The following is a 23,612-nucleotide window of genomic DNA, read 5'->3' on the forward strand; positions in this document are numbered from 1 at the left end:
CACACTTTTAATCCCTTCACCTCTTTGCTCAGGAAGGCCCACCCTTTCAACTTAAAACTACAGCCTCACCTCTGTCTTATTTTGCTGTATTTTACTCCAGAGCACACATCACTTTCTAAAACAACACCACAGCTTTTTTACTCTTGATACTTCCCCATCTAATCAAAGCACCACCACGAGCAAGCACTTCTTTTGTTTGCTTCACTGTTAACATCTCCAGCACCTAGAAGAGTTCCTGGCACATGCAGGTGCTTAATAAATACTTGTTTTAAAAATGAATTACAATTCTGTGCTTGGAGTAGCTCTGTTTAGGAACACATTGAGAGGGAGAAAACAACATATCTGGGCTCCAAATGATATCACTGATGGCCGCACAGCTTGTAAGCATCAGCCCATGACATGATATGTGAGTAGCAATGAGGGTCACAAAGATTAATAAAGACTTCTGATTTGGGGTAGATATTTACTTAGTAGTAATAATTTAATACATGACTGTTGAATGATCTGGCTAAGCAGGCAATCAGGCACTTCAGCACAGTGTGCAGTACACACAGGTGAAACCCTCGCCTTAACCTGAAGACATCTGAGCACTAGTTAGGATGAGGCAGCCTTAAGAAGTGGTAGAGAAAGCACAGGAACATATAATGGTTAATTTCCACACCAATTTCAGGACCTTTGTCAGTGAAGGTAGCACTGAGTCCTGTTAATTTCATATATAGTTCAAAAGAAAAAAAGCACATTGGCTGTTAGAGAGCACTGTAATTAATCCAGTAATTATGAATAAACAAAAAGATGGATAATGTGTTCCAAGATTATCAAATTAGATCTGAAATAGTGGGATGGCAAGTGAGTTTCTCATGTTCTGTGGAACCAAAAAATTGCAAAAGTTCATGCAACACTGAGTGAGATAGCCTAGCAGAGAAGAGGATGGGCGGGAGGCAGGGAAGTGAGTGAGGCGGTCAGTATGATGCTGTAATTTAGTAGTTAGTATTTACTTCATATGTAATTTTTAATGGCATTACATAATTTGATATTTATTTTATTCTGAAAAAAAGTTTCTAAACAGAAACTGTCTTAAGAAGATATTCAGACCTAATGATTTAAACAATTTTAAACATAATTCAACTTGCTTCTAAATACTTAAGAAAAAAAGGGTTTTCCTTAAATATCACTACCAGTATATCCCAAAGTTTTCAAAATACTTTCAACCAAGAATGTATAGGAGTGAAGGAAGGTAAGGTTTGAAAGCAGCTATGTGCCTTGTGAGGGTCCAAATTTAGGAAGGCCATGGGTGCAGACACTGAAGGAGCCTGGAACTCAGAGAAGGTCCTCAGTGGGCCCGGGGGGTACACAGTGTGTTCTTCCTCCCAGCACACACACCAGGGAAGGTCCTCTGCAGCCCCTCTGCCTTCAACAGAAGGCCAAAGAGGAGATCTGTCTAAGGTCCCACAGTCATCCCTGGCTCCTGCTCTAGTGGCTCCCAGGGCTACAAAATCACAGTAAAGTACTTCCTTGTTGTGCTTACCAGGATATGTCATAGGCCAAGTTATGTCATATAAAGGATGACTTCTACGCACGTGCACATACACACAACACACACACACACACAAATAAATATGCAATCATCTCTCAACCCATTTTCAACTCGACAGGAACCCTGTTTTTTCAGAGGTAATGATTTGTCCACACTCTCTCACACATGTTTGGGAGAGGGCTGCTTGCAGGGGCCTGCAGCAATGCACATGGGAGTAGAAAAACTAGCCCATAGATACCCAATTTTCTTCAGATATGAGCATCATGCTAAGTATATAGTTATGTGAGAATTTAGACACAATGTTTCCATTTTCCAGAAGATCTTAGGAGGTTGTCTTGGTAATGCCAATTTGCTACCAGGGGACTCTCTACTCCTGGACACTCAGAACTTGTACAATCACACTGTACCTGAACCACCTAGGCCTCATGGGGCCCCATGATATACTGAATTTCCCTCATCCTCTGAGCATCAGTGAAAGGCTGAGGTATCTATCTGGATAAAAAAGAAAGTCTCACAGATCGGGAAGATGGAGAGATGCTGGTCAAAGGGTAGAAGCCTTCAGTGTCAGATGAATAAGCTCTGGGAATCTAAAGTACAGCATGGTGACTATAGTTAGCAATACTGTGTAGTGTATTTGAAATTTGCTAAGAGAGTAGAACTTAAGGGTTCTCACCACATGCAAAAGAAAGGTAACTATGTGAAGTGATGCATGTGTCAATTAACGTGATTGTGATGGTCTTTCACAAAGTATATGCATGTCAAATCATCACACTTTAAATATATACAATTTGTCATTTATACTTCAAGACTGAAAAAATTTTTAAATAAAAACAAAACAAAATCCTCAGTATATAATCCATCTCCTGGTTTTTACTTGCCTTACTCATGTCAACAGGAGAAAAATAAGTTTTAAATTAAAAACCAGATCAACTTTGAAACAGCTGCTTTTTTAGTAACAGACCTTCTTCATACATTTTAGAGACTCAAAGGACTAACCTAATATGTGACAATACCTTTAAAGAAATAGGAAAATGTAATTACATTCTGTAATTACAACATGGGTCCAATCTCCATTATAAGACTCAAAATTTAAGGTAGTAATTTCCCATTTTTGATCAAATGTTATCTACTTTTTTCTCTGATGTTACATATTTGAGGAAGGATAATCAGTTCTGAATGATGTTCTCCAAATGATAAGACATTAACATATTGACCTAATTCCACTTAAACTTCTTGGATTATGTAAACAATAGTTTCTAAACCAAACCCTGTTCATCAAACTTTGTGAGCCCACATTACTAAATAAGATGAAAATAAAACTATGTAAGTCAAAATCTCCATACATTTTCACTCTTTCATGTGCATTTATTAAGAAAATAAATGTGTCTTATAGTGCATATCTTGAGATGGCAGGAGAAAAAGGAGTGCAAAGATGAAAGAGCATTACAAAAGTGACTGACCGGGGCTGTAACAGCGAGTGAAAATGTTGCTTGATCTGTACGCAAAACACCCACCACTTATGAGACACGGGCTTTTTGCTGTTTTACTTACAGCTCTTCTTTGTAATCTAACTAGGTTCTTAGTCAAATGAAAATAAAACAAAACAACAGAAATACAACCTTATTTCTTGAACCCAAAAGAGAATATTCAAAATGCAGAAGCGTGCTGATGATGTCTGTTCAAGGAATTCACTGGATTGTGACTTTACCTTTTTTAAAATTGTAGACTACTTTAAGACTTAGAGAGAAGTTGCAAGGAGAGTACTGAAAATTCTTTGTGTGCCCTTGTCCAAGTTTCCCCTAATACTGACAAGTCTCCTAATCATGGTGTCTTTGTCAAAACTAAGACACTAACTTGGGATAATACTATCAACTTACAAACAGGCTTTCTTCTGATTTCACTAGTTTTTCAACATACGTTCTTTTTTGGTCCTGGGATCCAATCCAGGACCCCATGCTGAGTTCAGAAGCCTTACCTTTTGATCTGCTTCTTCATCCTCATCCCGATAATCATCACAGAGTGGGCTGGAGGTGGCTGCGAAGGTGGGTCCCTGGGAGTAGTACTGAGAACTTCGGCAGCCATCCCGCCGCAATTTATCACATTCTGTGGAGCAAACAGGCCGAGGAGATGAGAGAGGGCATTAAAAATCACGATGTGTTTACTCTGCTTCATTTACCTTTTTAGTAATATTTTCCCAGGCATTATAACAGTATGAGTAATGAAAATGATGATAAAAACTACTAAGAATTAGTGAAGGACCTAGTACACACTACATGCCACGTTAATGTACTTTAAAAGGATTACCTTTAGACTGAACACAGCCCCCTGAGTCACTTTATGATTCTTCAGTTATTTATCTGTAATGTTTTACAAGTAAGTAGTGACTCAGAATTTGAACCCAAGGTCTTAATTACCATAATTTTGGACATACAGCATTTGATTATGTAATTCCTCATCAAAAAATACAAGCAATTCTCAAGCAGTGCTTGTTTCCTAGATTCATCAGCTGGAAGTGACATGAGAAATCATGGGATATAATGCTCCATTTTATTTTTAGTCTCAACTTCACTTCAATGCCCAACAGCCTATCATCACTGCGAATTTATTATGAAGCCAGTGGTAGTCTGGTATGTCTGGCAGTGTACAGAGGAAGGCATAGCACCACCAGGTGGAAGGTAACTAGGGGCATGGTCCCCTGCATCACAGTGGGGCTGGGGCCCCTGGCTGCTTAGAGACCAGTGATTCCCTTCGAGGAGGAACCAGCGTGCTGATTACTCTCATCAGCAGGACAAGTGCAGCACGAAAAGTACTGGTGACTTTTTAAAGCCCAGGAGCAGGAGCTTTCCTGTTACCCAGACACTGTGACCTTAGAGGAGCACATGCCTTTCAAAAGGAATCACCACAGGATTCTTTTAAATACCCAGCTTGCTCAAGGAATACAAGACATATTAGGTTTTGGAAAAGTTTCCTCTTTGCAGAGCTTTACAAAACCATGTACCTAATGGCACAGAACTAAAGGCGGGGCATCTTAAGAGTTCCTTTCTAATACTAGGATATGATATCCGTTTCTTCCTCAAAGAGGAGGGGAACAGGCACTTTCACGGAGGGATAAATATTTTCCACCTGGAGAATAAAAAATTCCTTTCTCTCTTTTTGCTTCCTGACAAGTGGGAATGCAAAGAGAGCCGCAGACCAGATTTTTTTAAATACCATGGAAGTAGTCATGAAGAATTTTTAGAATGCCAAACTAACTAAAAAATGCATATGTAATCATAATATAGTAAATACTATTTCCGTTACTTGTGGTAAACAATGTGTGGCATAGGCTGGAAACAACTCTTAATATTGAGTAAAATGGAAATTAAAAAAAGAAATTCTGAAACTTCCAGAACACAACGTGTTTTTTAATGAAGAGTTACTCATACTATCTACCTCTTTCACTGAGAAATGTTTTCACATTTTCTCCAATACTTGACAATTTCTCTAAAAAAGTAAATAGTACAATCTGAATCTATACTCTCATTCTACAGAGATATGTTCCATAAAGTATGATTGGTAGTTTTGAAACTGTTCTGTGCAGAGTTTTGGGATTCTGTAAATATTTGGTTTGATCTTCTTTCAAGAAAAGCTAGAATAAAAAAAAATAGCTCTCAGGTACAATAGTTTTACATTTCATTAACTTGTGCTGTGAAACTGACTTTTCTGTGGCCCGGTAAAATTGAGGTCTCCTAGGGATTCAGGGTGAATCTTGTAAAATGACTTAATACTGTTAACCCTCACAGCTACTTAATTATATTATTCTGTATTTTCAAAAACTTGACAAAGTACAAAGTGAAGACCCAGAAGCCCTTTTAAGCTAAGTCCTTCTGTTATTCAACATTGTCTTTTTTTCCTCACTAAATTATAGAATTTTATAATATTAAACATCTGTTTTACCTGTTGGGTGCCATGTATGATTCTGTGCTTGAAAGATTTCTATGCTAGGAAATAAGGAAGGACTGCTGGGCTAGATCTTCTCTAAGGGCTTGACAATAATGTTAAAAGTGGCTAAAATGACTAATACTTATTAAATCTCAAAAGACCAAAATATTACAAACTATCATCCCCATGTTAAAAGGTTGAAAGTCTGGCAGTTATTAGTATCTGCCTTGTACATCACCTTTTGAGCCTAGTTTAAAAGACAATACCTCTTTTTCACACAAGGAAGTTTATGTTACAGAAATGTTTGAAGAGTGGTATGACGAACAGTAGTCTATCAAATGAAATACGATGCTGGGTCTAAGATTAAACAAGGCAGTATAACTTCACGACAGGTGAACAATTTTTTTTTCCTTATCAAATGCCTGAATCTAGTAAACTCATTCCATTGTTACTTATCTTACTCCAGCTCCAGGGGAAATCTAGGAAAATTTCCTCTTGTCAAGTTGCAATGGCTCTTTGAGTTTTGAAAGCTGTGGCTTTGTTCTTTAAAAACTGAGTTTATTGTCTATAGAGTGAGACATAAGTCCGTGCAAGCCATCATGAATAAACAAAGACTTTTCAAACACTAAATTGAGAGCTACAGCAAGGCAAAGCCTAATTTAAAGCTAGGTTATGCCAGCAACTACAGGCTAGAAACAGGATACTAAATGTAATAGAAGATCTATCTTAACACATACTCTTCTTGCAACAGAAAGAGCAAAACCAGGTACTGTTCTCACAGCAATGCTTGGATAAAGGTGTCACTGTTCGTTGTGTCCTCTGGTTTCCCAACCACCAATTTCCTCCTCTTTCCTGTCATGTCAACCTATTTTCTTTAGCACAAGAACAAACATTTCTTGGTAGACCAAAGTTTTTAATATAGAAGAGAAAAAATAAATGTCATATTGCTGGATGGTCATCTATTCATTTTGTGAATTTAATACATCTTTGGTCTCCAAACCTTCATGCATTAAGCTATCCTTTAGGATTTTCTTTTTAATAATTTAGACATGTTAACAGAATCTACTGCAAGACACTTTAAAGAGTTATTTTCAAAATAATTTTCTCTGCTGGAAATCCTTGATAAATTTGCACTTTCTAAGTTGTGCTCCTAAATTTGTATAGGAATAAATCAGGCACAGTGAGCTAGAATATGCAGCAGTTACAGTTTCAAAATCCCAGTGGCTTAACCCAACTAGAAGAATTTTTCCCGCACATTCTTCTCATTCAGGCAGCTCTAGCAGGGGCTCTGCTCATCTGCAGCACTCAGGGGCCAGGCAGAGGACATTCCAAGTCAACTTGTGTTTGCGCGATCACACGGCGGTGCTGTGAGAATGCGGCACGTCTCAGGCTGGCTCCTGGAACTTCTGCCCGAGTTCCTGTTTCTTCGGACAAAACAAACCACATGGCCAAAACTAGCTTCAAAGGGGACAAGAAAGGGCAATCCTACCTTATGAGAAAGGAAATGAGAATATTCAAAACAGCTCAAATGACTCTTTCAAAAAGAGGGATAATACCAAATATAAGACTTTTCAGGTTCTTATTCCACTTATTTAATGTTTATTTCCAATCCATGAAAGAGGTTGAGAGCCTTTTGATATAGAACCTGCAGGAACAATGAAAAGCAATCCTTCCGTGTTTTAGGAACAGGAGGTAAACCATTGGGAGGGTCTCTGTATGGAGGAGGAGGTGAGTATCTGGAAGTCGGAGGGTACTGACACCACTTACTACCCACGAAACCTAGCGGGGAGCATTTTAACCTCCTGGAAACTCAGATTCCACCTCTGTAAAGTGGGGACATTACTCCATCTCTGTAGCTGTTATGAGAGTCACCGAACAAGCATTAAGAGTATCCTGCTCTCTGAAGTGAGACCAGGTACTGCAAGTCAAACTCTGCACAGAAGTATCGGGTGGTGGGTGCTCAAAAAATGGTCTGTCAGAACTGACCGCATAAAATATAACTACCTCAAACTCTTCCACCTCTAAAAGCCAGCAGCAATTCCATAACAAGATGTGGCTTTAAGACTGTACAATTTACCAAGCCTTTGGCTACATCTTTATTAAAATATCATAAGGCTGTATTTCTTTTCCTAAGTAGGTATAACACCCATACTGGGACTCTCTTACTGTCAGTGGCTGGAACATTTACTTCTAACTCCTCTGAGTCCAAAATAGAGCTAAAATATTTGAACTGATTGAACTGCAGAATTTATAGTTATGAGCTCATGAGTTTTACATGACATAAAGCCTCATACCTAAGCATGTTTTTACACTGGAAGATTATAAGCCAGGTGCTTGGTAAATGTATTTGATAGAGTATAACTATTAAAGCAAGGAGAGGAAAGGTTCTTTGATCTGATAGTATATATTATGGGCTGAACTGTGTCCCCCAAAAAGACCTGGGACCTGTGAATGTGATCTCATCTGCAAATAGGTCATTCCAGATGTAATCATGCTATAATGAGGCCATTAGGGTGGGCCCTAATCCAGTATGACTGATGTCCTTATAAGGGATATTGGCACCATGTGACAACACAGAGACACACAGACACAGATGGAAGAAAGCCATGTGAAGACAGAGACAGAGACTGGAGTTACACTGCCAAAAACCAAATGCCTGAGGCCACCCGAAGCTGGAAGCAAAGGAGGGATTCTCCCTACAGATCAAAGGGGCAGCCCTGCTGACACCTTGATATTGGACTTCCAGCCTCCAGACCTGTAAGACAATAATTTCTAATATTTTAAGCCACCTAGTTTGTGGAAATTTATCACTGCAGCCTTAGTAAATTACATAGTATGGAACCAGGAAATGGTAAGATGAGGAAGAAATTTATAAGGATCTTCAAGGAAATGGAAGGAGGTTGTCCCTTGTCAGAAACTGCAGAGCATCATGGAAAGAAACTGGGACAGGAATTAGGTAAGAACAGATACCCATTCAGCTCCTGAAGAGCTGTGCAACTCTGGGCAAGAAATGTTTGTCAGCCTCAGGGACTCATCTCTAAGGTCCTAGAAGTTTTCCTTCATGGTGGAGGAAAGCAAGACGTGATAACAGCTCTCAGCAGACAAAACAGTAACTACTGCATATTAACAATATTAACTGTGATCAAGGGCTCCCTATAACTCTTGGCACTGGCTCTAAGAGACAGGGATTATAGTTATCCACATTTTACACATGAACACTTTGAGACACAAAAATAAACTTGCTCCAAGTAATGAGGACAACATTAGAATCCAGATACTCTGGCCCCCAAACTGGGGCTCTTCCCTGAAAGTAACAACTTGCAGACTACCCTGCTTATGATGAGAAACTCCCCTCCGCCATTTCTCTCTATACCAAACTTAGCAACTTATGAAAGAACACTAGCCTTTATCTAGCAAATCAACACTTTCAGTTTGGGGTTTTAGTGTCCTTAAACTCTTTCCTAAAGAGAAAAGATGTTGAACTAGTCCTATTATAGTTTTTTTTCCTACACTTACATTTTCACAACAAAAAGAAAAAATAAGTACAAAATGAAATAAGTATACATTCATCCTAAAGAATATTGGTATTTAAGGTCTTCTGAAATTAACTTTAAGAAAGGACTCTTATCTCTTCCTCGAGGGGAAAGCAGGGCTGTATCTCATAGGAATAATGAATATATAGCAGACTCAGTATTTTAAGATGGAGAAGAAAATTCTTTGATTCCCTTTTGGATATTATTTTATAAATTCTTCAATTTTTGCCAATTACACATATTAGTATGGGATATATATTACATCATCACTTCCCAAGCCATCTTACAGACAACAGCAGTTCTGGTCCTACTGGCATGTAGTGGCAGCCACCGCACTGGCAGGGAGCCCAACTCACTGTGCTGCTATTTCAAGACAGCTTATTCAAAACGCCACCCCTCCTTTGAGGCTTACCTCAAATCTTATCTCCCACAAAGCCTTCCCAAGTCACTCCACCTTCCATGCCTGAGTGCTTCAATACTGTAAACCATATTGCATACTTCCTTAGGTTCTCTGCTGTGCCTTACATAGTACAAAGATTCAGCTCACATAGTGACAGTACAACTACTGTCAAAGAGGTAGAATCATAGTTGCAAGAAGTCACTGGCCCCTAAGATAATTCTCTCTCCTCAGTAACTCATGTATTATGACTCCAAGGCAAAGCATCTTCATCTGCATTTATCCATTAATTCACAAATATTTATGAAACCTCTACTACCTGCCAAGTACTGTTAGAAGCACAGGAGATGCCACAGTGAACAGAGCAAAATTCCTGTCCTCATAGAGCACAGACAACAAAGAGATGCGAGAGGTTCTAAGTGCTAAGAGAAAAATAAAGCAGGGAAGAGAAGAGGGAATGGTGCTGGTGCAGGCCTCATGGAGTGGTGACATCTGCACAGAAATGGGTTCATCACCCTGAGGAAGAGCTGGGGGGAAGTGGTTTTGGCTGAGTGAGGACGGAGAATGGTAGTAGAAACAGACAGGTGGGGAGGGTCAGACTGTAGGGCCTCATAGGTCACTGTGGATTATAAGGACTCTGCTTTACCCATGAGGCCAAGGGGTAGCTCCTGAAGACCTTGAACAGAGAAGTGACATGATCGTCTTGCATTTATCACCTTCTTCCTCCCTACCTCCCACCCCAAGATGCTAGAACTCAGCTCAGGAAGTTTGAATGTTATCAATATGAGAAAAAAGCAAATCACTTAGTGCTGCTCATAAAAAAACATGGGCATTTTTATCACTGGTTGCTGTAATTTGCATAATTTATATCCTCACATTTATAATTCCATGAGAGAAAACATACTATACAGTAAAACATTTCCTGAATTTATTATGAAGATTTTGAAACATACTCTGATAGAACAAAATTCTTGAATGATGCTTAATAAATCTGACTTCCTTAAATGAGAAGGAGAAGGAGCTAGAAACTGAATGCAAAGTGGGACATGGGATTTGTTTATCTGTTCCCCAAGGATATCATGGTACTTAGAATAAGCACTGCTCCATTAAAAGCCAGAAGGCCAGTTAAAAAGGCTATTTTGTCATTTTTCAGGTCATACAGGTAGTGTTGGTGTGTATGGATATGAATTGCTAGGCAAGGTTCGAAACATTCAGATCAAAAGCACAATTTTGGTATTTCACAGCAGCATAGCTTTCCAGGTGTACCATAGTTTAAAGTCAAATGCAGTTTCTTTTTACTATTATTAAATCTTTCCTCCTGCTATACTTCAAGATCACTAAAAATTGGAACGACTCCACTTCCAAAGTCAATCATAAAAAAAATGATCATCGTGTGCTGTCTCATCTAGACTGCAATGAACCAGTCTAAAATCTTTTTTTTGGATCACTGATTGTTAGAGCCATTACCACTGACATTAAGTAAATATATTATTTTCTAAACTGAAAGCCCTTTGCCATCCATATTTGATTTTTGTTTAAAATATTTCTGCAGGAGTTGGAGGAAAACAGATATTATATCTGTCTTATAGATTACAAAATTTAGGTGTAATTTCTGGAAGACCCAGGTTTCCAAATTTCTAACCCAGTTATTTATCCATCATATTATCAACAATAGGGTAGAAGGCCATTTCTATTCTTTATCTTTGCCCAATAGTGGAGCGGTGAGGACCCACAGGACTACAAACATGTATGTTTAAAAGAAAATCAATTTTAGTACAACAGCTGCAATAGCTATTATATGGCTAAAGAATTTATTTTAAGCTTTTAATGAAGCACAAAGGAAAAATGCACTGCACTCACATATTTTGCTTTGTAAACATTAGAGAACTTATTTCCTTAATGATAATTGAACCAAATGCATTTTAAAATACAAAGGGTTTACCTTCTAGTTCATTAATTTATTGGCAACACTGGAAAGGAAAAAAATCATACTGTCTCTGTAGTTAATATTTGCCAGTCACGCATCTTAGATTTTCCAAAAACACATCTGGACTTTCTATAAACTTAAAAACAGTTGAGCTTCAGCTTACTTAAACTGTCTTCAAGACTCAAAAATTAGAAAATCATTAAGGAACCATAGATGTTCAAACATTTTTAAATTACTCAGTTATTTGTAGCATATCAAGTATGTTACAAGCTGTGTTAAATCTTAAAGACACCATGGATTTAATACAGCTCTTTTCAATTACATTTTCCTAGGTAATTTGATAATTAGACTAATGATTATTTCTTTTCTCCCTTCTCGTCTTCATAGATTTCATGTAGTTATATGGGAATATTTACAATGGCACAAAAGCATGTTATTTTATATAAAGCAATAAACTCAAATTTATCTTCCAGTAAACACATATTTGAGTGCAGAAGATTATTTCTTTACCAATCATCACTTTAATGATGCTTAACATCCAAAGCACTATAAACATTAGAGGATAAAGAGGAAATGTATGCCTTTAATGATTAACCTAAGCCTCTCTAAAAGTTCTGGAAGTAAATATCTCTTTTCTTAACGGTGCACATAAGAAAAAATTCCCAGGCGCTAGAGTATAATTTGCTTTACTATGTGTTAGAAAAAAAGAGAAGGCCAATCAGAAAATGTGTCAGCTATCACCCAGGTGCCCAAAGGGAGCTCTCCTGAAGGGAATGAGTTCCAGTTTGCTCAAGTTGCCTTCAGCTAACAGCCTGAGCAGAGAGGTGACGGCAGCAACGAGAACGCAAACTCTGAAAGCGGATAGTTGTGTGTCCGCATCCTGACTTGCAATGAGCTAGAGGGGCTGAAGGGCTGTGTTCCAACTCTTGAGATGCTTACCATTTAGCTGATTGATAAACAAGTGCACAAGACAATTTATGGAGCAGAGGTTCTCTAAATGAAGGTGCATCAGGATAACCTGGAGGCCTTGTTGGGCCCATTGCTGGGCCTCCTCCCAGAGTGTCTCATTCAGGAGGTCTGGGCTGAGGCCAGAGAACCTGACGTTCTGGTGTGAGGCTGATGCTGCTGGTCTGGGAGCCACACTGAGAAAGGTGGTCCAGAGTAAGGGAAGGACCTACCGAGAAGAAGAAACAAAATGGAAGGTGGTCGGCATAATACCATGGTGGGTAGAGGGGAAAGTAGAAGAGGAAAAGGTTTCTCTACTTAGGAGAGGTGCCAGGTAAGAGGGAACTAGAATTATGATAGTTTGAGATTTCCTACATATCCCAATGAGAAATGCTAAAAGGCCCAAGGGGAAATGTGGGTTAAACTGTTTTATATGTTATATCACAAATGATCCATAGCCACCAACAGAATCATGTAAGAGGAAATCAGAAAACAAAGGGTGAAGAATTGAGCTGATAGGGTTGGATCAATGTAGAGGGAGAGACATGCTGTATCTGGTGTTTACTTTTAGTTCCTAATACTATTTTGTTTCAGAAAATGCTTTGATTTTGCTACTCTAGGTGTATCTTAACTGCCAAGATTCCCTTAAAATGCTCAGAAAGTTCTTGTTTTTAATATCCCATTTCAACTCCAACTGCAAAGGAAGCATCCTGATTCAGGCCAGCACACCTCTCAACTAGCTAGGGTGGGAATCTCCACCCAGACTCCTAAATCCACCCTTGATCCCCTTACTGTGAATTTGTAACCCAGAACCAGACTGAGCCATTTAAAAACAATGAGTCAGATTATGCCAAACCTCGCCAATGGCCTCCCAGGGCCTGAAAGTAAAAGTCAATGTCCTCCTAATGGTTTCTAAGCCCGACAGAGTTTGACTTAGTGTGGATGACCAGCCGGTCTCAGTGAGTCCATGAAATGAATGGACAATCAGTATTTAAGAGAGCACTGTGATTACAAGATAGAGGGGTCAGCCCGTTCATCTCCAAGGTGCATTTTACCCTTAGCCACACTTTCCACCTTAATTATGGCCTGCCTATTGATCTGCTCTGCCAGCCATGTCCTCAGTGTTTATTAAGGAGTCTGGGTTGGGGCCAGCATCAATATAGATTTTGATGGAGGAGGGCCCCCAATTGTGTGTTCAAGATATTAGAGGAGGGAAAAGCAGGTTGGGAGGGGATGAGATGGGGAAGATGATGATGTTCAGTGCTCGATCCGGGTTATCTGTGTAAAAAACCACAGTCTCAGTAGAATTTCAGGGAAACTGTCTCATCAGTGGGTTTCAGCCCCAGGCAAGTTCGCTCCTGATTCAGTGAGACTGAAAAATGATAATGGAATGTTCTTGGGGTGAAAAGGTTTCTATCCAACTTGATTCCCACAGTGACAGGTCAAGCGCTAGAATCCCGTCCACCTAAGAGCCAGTCTGCATACAGCAAGCCAGCCTCTGCTTCTGGGCCTCTCTGCCCCCACAGCCATCTCAGTCTCTGTCCTTGGCACTGCCACCACTCCAGCCTCTGCTCTCCTGCAGCCTTACAGCCTTGCAGCCGTGCAGCCCAGAGCACTGGGTGGAGCTTTTTATGTATAGTCAATAATAATATATTGCCCGCATGTGTGTAGTGGGCAAACCGACCAGGGTGAGGTGAGAATCCTGGCCACAGGAACTTTATTTTTCCTACAGTGACTAAATCCAGTATTAAAAAACTAAATGCCTCATGGGCAACCCAAAAGATTTCTGGTCAGATAGAACAAATGCATTGGGAAAGCTTCATTTTCACCGAAAGCTCCCAGAAAATTTGAGGCAGGAAGGAGTATGATGGAAGAGAGTAGATGGGGATGGATGGGTTTCTTTGCCACAGGAGAGAAAACAAATGAATGACAAGCAGACTGCTGAATTCATATTCCCAAATACTATGAGAGCACAATTCAAATGACTTCTCATCTCCATCTACATGGTGTGTTTGGGGAAATAAAGTGACCAGGATGGGGAAGGTGGAGTACCACGCACCGAAAACACACTATGAGCTGTGTCATGAGCACAATGATCAAGCAGGAAACAAGTTTGCTTCCTAACGTATTAGCATGTATTGCAAAGTCTTCCTTTCCACTGCACCCAGCCCCCCACCATGCCCCCCACCCCCACCCCACCCCCATATCCTGGGGCCAGTATCTTTCTAGTTGACATTAAATACCACAGCTGATTTCATTTTCTATAAAAGGGTAAAAAGAATGGTCTTTTGACTAATATTCTCCTTCCACGGTTAATCCTTATTAAAGTGGAATAAAAATCTCCCCCCCAAATTAGGAATTAAATATTAAAATTTAAGCAGTTGGATAAAACTTTTAGCTTTATGTTTCATTGCAAACTATGGAAAGAATTACTCTTAAAATATTATTTGCCATTTTGGAAAATGAGTTTTTAACATTTCTTCTCTTCACAGGCCCAGATTAATTTAAGGAGGCTTGAAGAAAACTAAATCTGGTTGAAACTGAGGTGAAAGCTTTCTGAGGCCCAAGATTAATATGAGTGTGTTAAGAGTTTGCAAGTTCTGGTTGTGCACCAACACAGCGCAGCTAAACTGGAGGTGATCTCGTTTCACTGTAGAATGAAAAAGCCCTATAGTTGGCAGGAGTGGAACATCACCAAGGTTACTTGAGATCTAATAGCCTGCAAAGATTCTAACCCAACACCAGAGACTTCAGATGTGCAGTGAGTGATAACAAACCTTATCCGCAGTACCTTCAAGGTAGCATTTTTATGCTGTGCTGAGCAAAATACAGAGGCCACTCGAGTTACTCACTTTATCAGGAATTAAAATAGAATTGCTGACAGCAGACTGGCTATGGACACAAAAACAAAACAAAAGGCCTATTGTTTGAACAATCCATAGTGCTTTGTTAAGCCCTGGATCATTTAAATGACTGTCCTTGCTATCCTAACTTGTGTGCATGGCTTACCATTACCAAAAAAGAACATGTCTCTTCACCTACTGAAAAAAGCAAGAACTGTTCATTTTTCCTCTGCTCTTTCATCTTACATGCCTGTCACAGGTTAACCACTCTTTCAGAGTTACCATTCGCAGAGTTGGTTAGTATTACGAAAACTTCCATAAACCACTAAATCCAGCAAGAGAAGTTAAACAGCCTCTTCTGTGTATCAGTTCCTAATTCCTCATGCTGGTCTTTGTCCTTCTCTCCATAGAGAATTTAATCTACTGTTCCATCAGGTTGGGCTACTTTCCCTAAGGACGAAAATCCTAAAAGAAGTCTAATGAAATACCAAACAAAAAAAAAAAGAGACTTTAATAACATTATCATTTCTCTTTGAAAAGCCAGCCTAGCTAAATTCACAAGCACTGAACAAGAGAGCATAAAATGAAGTCATTCCTCTCTCCAAATACCTAGCTGGGACCACATTCGATTAAGCCTCCATCAGCACTTAAAGAAAAACTAACTTCTCTTTCCTTTTGCTCTATCTCAATACACACTTTCCTCAATTCTCTCTCTAGGAGACAGGAGTTGAAACCTGACCTCCGGTGTTGTCTGGGCTCCTGGCCTAGGCCTCCTCAGGAGCGCCCTCCCACCCTCCCATTCTCTCGGTATGAGCAATCTCTCCCCTCCTGTGGGCTCCTTTTATCTACAACCATGTTTTAATTGGCTCTAGTTTTAAAACAACTAATAATAATACTCCTGCTCTGCTACCATCTCAAAATACTGGCGCTTGTCTCCTTGCTTTGTTGACATCATTTATTCTACTGCTTTATTTCTTAAAACATTACTTGTATTGTTTTTCTGCTTATAAAAATAATTCTTACCTCATAACATCTGGCTTCTTAAATCCAAAGACTTACCTTGAAACCACTCTTCTGAAGGTCACTGATGGCCACTTAATAACCAATTCAGCAGCTGCCTCACCCTCTCCCCACCCGTGAGCACCATGCTGACCGCCTGTCCTGGTTTACTTGCTTCCCCAACTACTCTTTACCAACGTCTCCTTCCCAGCCTCCTAGACAAAGCCTTCTCGAGTGTGCTGGCTGCTCCCCATCCCTAGTCTACAGGCTCCAGCGCTTTCACTGTTCTGGGATGACTGTTCCCAGACCTCCACCGACAACAGTGTTCACAGTACCATGTACTGGGCTGTGTGCTGGGGTCACACAAATGACAAGAGAAGTCCTGCCCCCAAGTGTCTGTCAGGTGGGGATAGAAACACGGAGACACAGCATAGTATAAACAGTTTAATGGAGGGATCTAAGGTTCTATGGAAATATGTGGAAAAGTGCAGAAGGCATGCCTGGGTCTGCCATGGGGAGTCCAGCGAAGTTTTGTGGGAACCCAGGCACCCACAGGATGACTCAAAGGGGTAACAGGAGTGGTCTGGGTGTGAGCGGTCATGGTTCAAAGGAAGGAGGAGTCCCCTGGGACATGCATTACAGAAAAGGAGGAAAAGACCAGTGAGCAAGCCTGCTGAAAGGCTTTATTATCCTTGGGCGTGACAGCACAGGTGAAGAACGTGGTGGGGGGCAGGGAAGCATGGGGCAGAAGGTAACTGGGCAGATGAAGCTAGACAAACAGGGTCAGATCGTGAATGCTCTCCCGCACTAAGGAGCTTAGGTTTCATCTGGTCAGTGAGAGGAGCTGGTAAAAAATTTTTACCAAAGGAGGAACATGATTAGATCTATGTTTTAAAGACAACATCCGGAGGCAGGGAGGGGTGAGGCTCAACAATATCACCATCACCAACCTTGTACGTGCGTGCGTTACTCATACAGACACCTTATCTCTCCTGCTGGCTGTAGGCTTCTGCAGGAAAGCAGCCATGTCATTCATCTTTGATGCGGCTACAATATCCAGCCCAGTAAGTTACGGAAGCACTTGGGAAATTACTGTGTCAACACGAACTTAGATCTTAGACAACCAGTTTGTCAGAAATTAAGGCTCCACAGTAAGTTATATCTTTGTGTCAATACACTTTACACATATCACCTTCAGCAGTTAAGTGCTGAGAGGCCAATCAGAATTTTAGAGCTTAAAAGGGAACTCAGACATCACAAATTGTTTTGCAGACAAGGAAGCCAAGTACAAAAATGGGATATGATTTCCCAGTGTCCCACAGGCTCCTTGCAGCACAGGAATCAGGGTTCTGACCCCTTGTCTTATTTCCTTGAATAGTTAATGACAGCAGAACAAGATGACAGCAGAACAAGACAGATCCACAAGCACGGCCAGCTTGCCCACTGAGGAGCATGTGCTTTGAGCATTTCTTAAGTTGACTGGCTAAAGAATGCTGCTGCGGTTTAAGGAAGATGAGACAATTATATTTTCTACCTCTGTTCAGCGTCTTTTTTCAGAATAAAGTACCACTCCTCCCCTGCCTCCAATTCCATGCCTATAATGTTCCAAGTAGAAAATAAGTTAAAATTCTATATGAATGAGTAAATATAATTTAATGTTTCTTTTCAAACTTAAAAATAACCTTTCTTTAACCAGTGACAGTTTACCTTCTCCTTTTACATATCAATTTTACCAAAAGATTCTTCAGGAAGAGCACAGGTAAAGAATGAGGCCAGGAGTACATTCAGCTGCAAGTGCTAACTCACTGGTACCCTTATTTTTCTTTCTCTTGTGCCCTCTACGATGTGTGCCTCTTTTTTCTTTTTTTTAAGTCCATTGAGGTACTAATGACCTATTACATCGCTAATAGTATGCACCAAAGCTATTAGAATAAAAGACGGTTTAGGTATTAGCCATAATGATGTCTCATGATGAAGTTTCCTTTATGTCTCTTAAACTTTTTGAATTTCAGAGAAATCAGGAAGGAGTGCAGAGATTTCATAAGCAACAGTGACGCCATCACTTTTGGGCATCTGTGGGTATTTCTCAAGTTATCTGGCTAAAGAAAGCAAATCTGCCTTGGGCCTTCAGATTCCCAGACTGAGCCCTGTCCCCACCACCTTTTGGAAAGTGGAGAGCATCCAAAGAGGCCTCAAAGGGACAGATCTCCTCAGTGCCCTCAGGACCTGAGATCCACACAGGCCAGCATGGGCTGAGCAAGAAACCTGACTTCGAGTCCTGGCACAGTCATCTGGCAACTGCAAAGTACTATAAAGAGATCCCTTCATGCCTATGGGCCTTGGTTTACCTATCTACCAGATGAAAAGGGGACTTATTAACCAGAGGACCTGGGAGGTCCCTTCCAGCTGATGGTGAGAGGGGAAAAACGGCAGCGGCTTCTGTGGATGGGACAACCTGGCTCTCACGTGTCATGTGACCATGCTCCCTGTTCGCTGCCTCACCCTCCTCCGAAGGCTTCCCCCTGGAGCATAATGGGTGGGAGGGAAAGCACATCAGCTAAATCACGACAGCCATTTGGGTAAGAGGGCTGAGACTGATGAAATTTTATCTATACTCCACTGTGCTTGAATCAAAACTCAAATCATATGTATCTAGCACAAAATAGACTCTGAACCTAGATGGGACCCATGTACTTTTCATTAAACTGGAATTTTCTATTAGAAAGCAAGAACAGGAGGTTTCTAGAGTTTAGGTCATATTCTATTTTTTAACCATGGTAAATAGATGTTTTCTATTAAAGTGCACATGTTTTACATATTTGTCTATATTATGTGTCATAATTTTTTTTAATGACAGAAAAGAAAAAGATGAATTCAATGTCATAAGCACAAGGTGGGCAAAGCAGATGTTCATCTTGGGTCTGTCTAAAGTGGTGAGCAGATGCCTCATTTCAACAGACGGAGCTTTCAGTCAACAAACACAAGGCCATACCTATAAAGACATCTCAGAGAAAATCCTGGGAGTAGTGCCACAGGACCCCAGGCGAATCTACAGTTCAAACCACAGGGCATCTAGGATATCCCAGGGACTCATGTGCTCAAGGCAGACAGATAGGACAGCCGAGGTTCCTCACCAAATCCAGAGAGAACCTTATAAGCTTTCCTAGATCAGGCTTACTCAAAAGGGAACTTCAGGACAATGCAACACAGATACAGAGACCCTTAAAGTCTGTTTGTCAGGAACTGCAGAGAAACCTGGCTGAAACTACTTGGAAACCTTGTCCATAATTTTAATAAGGGTGCACCATTCTCTAAGGTGGAACAGGCTGGTGTGTATACACACACAAAAACCATTGTTTTTAATCCCTTGGTTCAAATAGTCACTTTTTCACATTGTAAATCCTCAATTCCTACCTAATTAATATAAGCCCTGACTTTGATTCAACACAGGCCAGACTTAACATTCTCCTATACTTATACTCCTATTCTACAGCCACAGAGCAGGAGGACCTGCTAAAATGTCTTTCTTCAGGATAAAGCGCCATGACTAGGTAACATCACAGTCCTGATGCCCACAGCAGACACTCTGCGACCTGGTTCGGGCAGAAGTACGTGGCCACAGCAACTCAACTGCTTGTTAAACATGCTGGGAGAAATCATGCTTATCTATTTCCCCACCAGGGTTTTTGAAGATGGAATCTTAAAAATAAAATGTCTTTATTTCAGCCTTTAATGTGCTCACAATTACTGAGTGAGGTCTACAGGATGTAAAGAAAGGAAACCTGAACTTTTCAATGAACCTGAGCATGCCCATCCCACACCCTTCAATTCCCCCTTCCCCACTTAACTGGGGCTCCTTTAATACATTGAAAAACTACCCAGATAAACACTGACTTAGACAAAAGTTAACTCATCATCACAATCAACTCTGATGAAGTTCATGAAGGTTTCAAACAACTGCAAAGATTAAAAAGGTATAATTCTTCTGGAAATTCAGTAAAAACCCGAGTGAATTTAATATGGATAATGGGCTCCATCTTTAGAAATTCACAATTCACTGCTAGCCAGATGTCCTGTTGAGCCAAATATCAAAATACTAACTTTAAGTTTAGTGCACATTTCTATCATCATTAGCAGTAAATCATTACCTGAATCTCTAATAAAACAATAAGTCAACAAAACCAAATAGTTTGGTTTAAGGTCATGGCCAACCAATTCTATCAAATTCTCTAGAGACTGGCCATCAACAAATTCACAAGGTCTCTGCTCTATGTGTACCAGAACAGAGTGAAACCGCACATGGAAGCCCCCTGCCCCAGGCAATCCACAGGCCACTCTACCCGCTGTGAAAACCCATCTCCTCTCCAGGGGGCAGTTGCAGCAGGGAGAGTCTCCCAGTGCTGTGCTTTTCCAGCTGACAGAGCTCTCTCCCTGGGTGCCCGCTGTACCTCGCACACATCTCCATTACACTACTGTCTCTTTACTTCTGTCTGGACACAACACAGCAAGCTCAGCTCTTTCAAGTTAGGGACTCATAAACTTTTACCCATTCATTCAAAAACTCCTGGCACAGTACAGAACTGATGCTCAAATATTGTTAAATTAACTATGTCTATTATCTGCCTTTATGTCTTGTTTTTTTTATGAAATCATTTTTCAGTAAACTCATACCTTCCTCAATCACTGTACTGACCATAAGTGCTCTCGCATTCCTTTATTAGGCAAATGTTTACAACACTTGGTTGTGGACTTATTAGTACTCACTGTATCATTTCCCTCCATTTTATGATCCTCAAGAGGTGAGCTAAGGTCCCCATAACAACTGACAGAACAGTTCATACAATGAGCATTTAATAATTATTGAAAAGCATCAACCTATTTAATATTAAAGAATAGTATTCCTTCCTTAAAATTATAGACAGGAAGAACAGAAGGAACAAAATAGAATACTCATTGTGAATAATAGCTACTTTCTATATTTTTAAGTAGAGAATGTTAGAGTCAAGTTAACTTAAACTGATAACCTTATATAACACATAACAATGCCTTACATTTGGGGTCTGGATTTTTTCCTTATTACGTTCACTGATAATGAGGCATTATATAGCCTGCACTCATGTTGTGTTTATCTCAGGTGGCTTACATGGTGTAGGGAGAGCGTTACAGGAAGTTCTGTATATGTGATTGGTAGTGAATAAATGAAGAAAAAAAACTCAAACACTTTCTCATCTCATCTTTCTTAATGACTGTTCTTAAAATTATTTCACTAAAATATCTTAAGGCATGTTTAAATCTAGTTTAAAAGTCTAACTCCAAGAATTTTCCAAAGTTATTAATTTTATTAGTAGTAAATCCCTTTGATGAACAATTTAGGGCATTAAGGTAATTACTAAAGCATTTACCTTTTCAAAATAAAATTCAAGTGTAGGCAAAACCAGTGGTGATGATATTTCATATGGATCTACTGAAGAGTCCAAAGGAAAATAAAACTGGAAAAATCTGTATACAGATGTTCAATTTTCTGAGGGGAGAAAAGGGACCTTCTGATCTGGTGCTTGAAAATAAATGAAAGAGGTAGTAAAGCATAATTTCCTGGAGAGTGATCAAAAAAAAAAGCTGGGCCTGAATATTCAGTCATACATACCTTCCTGAAAGTGTCTACAAGCCAGACCTTGCACAGCTCCGAGAGAAACGTTCGCAATGGCTCTGCCCCAGGGGTTTGTCCTGGGAACTGTGCCATTTAATATTCTTATTAATTATTTGGTGGAGGAAGGTGAGCTACAAGTAGAGAAGCTCTTTGTCAAACTTTACTAAAGATAAACCACTAGGAACCAAAGGGATCTAAAAGAAATTTTGGTTGGATTTAGGTACATCATGCAAGCAACAAAGTCCAACTCCAAGGCCAGGGAATGGGCTGAGAAAAAGAGCCCAAGGAATGCAGTTCTTCTCACTTAAGCTTGTAGTCACTAAATAAACAGGTTACTAGGATAAATGAAAAGGGCAACTCAATCATGTCCTCATTTCTGCACAGTCCAATGCTAAGTCTGTGAGACCCCAGATACCCTAAGATACATATGACATAATCTAAGCATTAAAAGAGATGAAAGGAAGAAAAAATAGGGCTATGATTTAAAATGTTTGTAGAGTTCTGTTCAGAATACCAAATGTGTTGTGAGGTTCTTGAGGCTATTCCTTCCTTCTCTAAGCAGAAGTTATCTGCTTTCTTTAATTACTATACAACAATTTTGGCACACCTGTTTGAGTATTTTTCTCATTGTAATTTGCCCTACAGATAAAAGGATAAATCTGCTGAGAGTCAAGACCCTGCCTTTGTATTCTGCACTTCTGCCAGAATGATGGACTCCCAACAAATGATTGTTATAGGCAATATACTGCAGCAGTTAAGAACATTAGCCTTAGACTGCCTTAGACTGTCCAAGTTGAAATCCTTGTCGTACCACTCGCTTTGAGATCTTAGGTAAATTTCTAATCTTTGCTTCTCCATTTCATCATCTGTAAAATTGGTGTAGTAATAGTAAGCAGCAGGATTATTGTGAGGATTAAATGAGATAATACGTATAATGGGCTTAGAACTCTACTTGGCCTACAGGCAAGTGTTTAATAAACGTGACATGGGAGCCTCGTGGTGGGTTTTCCTAGAAATCAAAACCAGATTTCTTCCAGACTTGAGTCTTTCACAATTAGATAAGACACAGAACACCCAGTTAAATTAAATTTCAGATAAACAGCAACTACTTTTTTAGTAAAATTGTGTCCCAAATATTGCGCAGCAGAGAAACCTGGTAGAAGCAGCATCTGACAGCGGAGAGCTTTGGTCTGCTGTTTTAAGAAAAAGGCTCTGAATCTTAAGAGTCACTCCTTCCTCTTTTAAAAGAACTTCCTCCCTTGTTTGGCACTTCTAGGAAGTCTTCCTTGCCACACATTTGCACTTCTTAACATGACCGAAAAACTAAACTAAAATTGAGACTTTTAAACTAGATATAGGAGCACACTCTTCTTACAGTTGCTCCTGACCACAGTGTACTCTGCCCATCTGTTGACTGAATTACACTTGGCAGGAGCTCAGTTGGCTGCTGCCCAAGTTATGATAAATCAAACCACTTTGAATACATAGGTCCCCCTTCCACCCAACTTGAACTCAACAGCACAAACCATTAGAAAGTACTCATTTTAACAGATTTGCAGTGGCAAAATTTTCCATGTCAGCATGGGTTTATTTGGATTAAATTAGTACTGGTGGTTTAAACATGCTCAGGGTTCCTAAGCAGGGCTGGGCTCTTGGAGGATAGATCTGCATATCTGTAAATAGGCAGGTTTTACAGAGACCAGAACCTATTAGGCATGTCGTACGTATTGAGTATGACATCTTAAGAAGAAAGATCATACTATATGTTCATTACAAATAGGTCTTCTTTTACAAATAACAAATTTATGCTTTCAGATCTAACAATCTGTAATCCAAGAACAATAAGCTTGCAGGGTGAAATCTTAC

General features: G+C 39.9%; 1 protein-coding gene and 1 long non-coding RNA gene across 8 annotated transcripts in view; one reads left to right on the forward strand and one right to left on the reverse strand.

Annotated features, from left to right (window-relative positions):
• The window catches only part of NHSL1 (NHS like 1), a 220,008-nt gene that overhangs the window by 34,592 nt on the left and 161,804 nt on the right, over positions 1–23,612 (reverse strand). For all 7 annotated transcript variants that reach the window (XM_036994847.2, XM_036994859.2, XM_017665023.3 and 4 more), the window contains one exon: positions 3,510–3,637. In XM_036994847.2, the coding sequence (XP_036850742.2) occupies positions 3,510–3,637 (128 nt within the window). The remainder of the gene's footprint in view (positions 1–3,509; positions 3,638–23,612) is intronic.
• Positions 3,648–23,606, forward strand: LOC140845485 (uncharacterized). The gene is made up of 3 exons (XR_012124279.1): positions 3,648–8,212; positions 17,105–17,163; positions 18,112–23,606. It is a non-coding gene; the product is annotated as an uncharacterized lncRNA (long non-coding RNA).

The sequence above is a fragment of the Manis javanica genome, chromosome 13, assembly GCF_040802235.1.
Source record: "Manis javanica isolate MJ-LG chromosome 13, MJ_LKY, whole genome shotgun sequence".
NCBI classification, from domain to species: domain Eukaryota; kingdom Metazoa; phylum Chordata; class Mammalia; order Pholidota; family Manidae; genus Manis; species Manis javanica.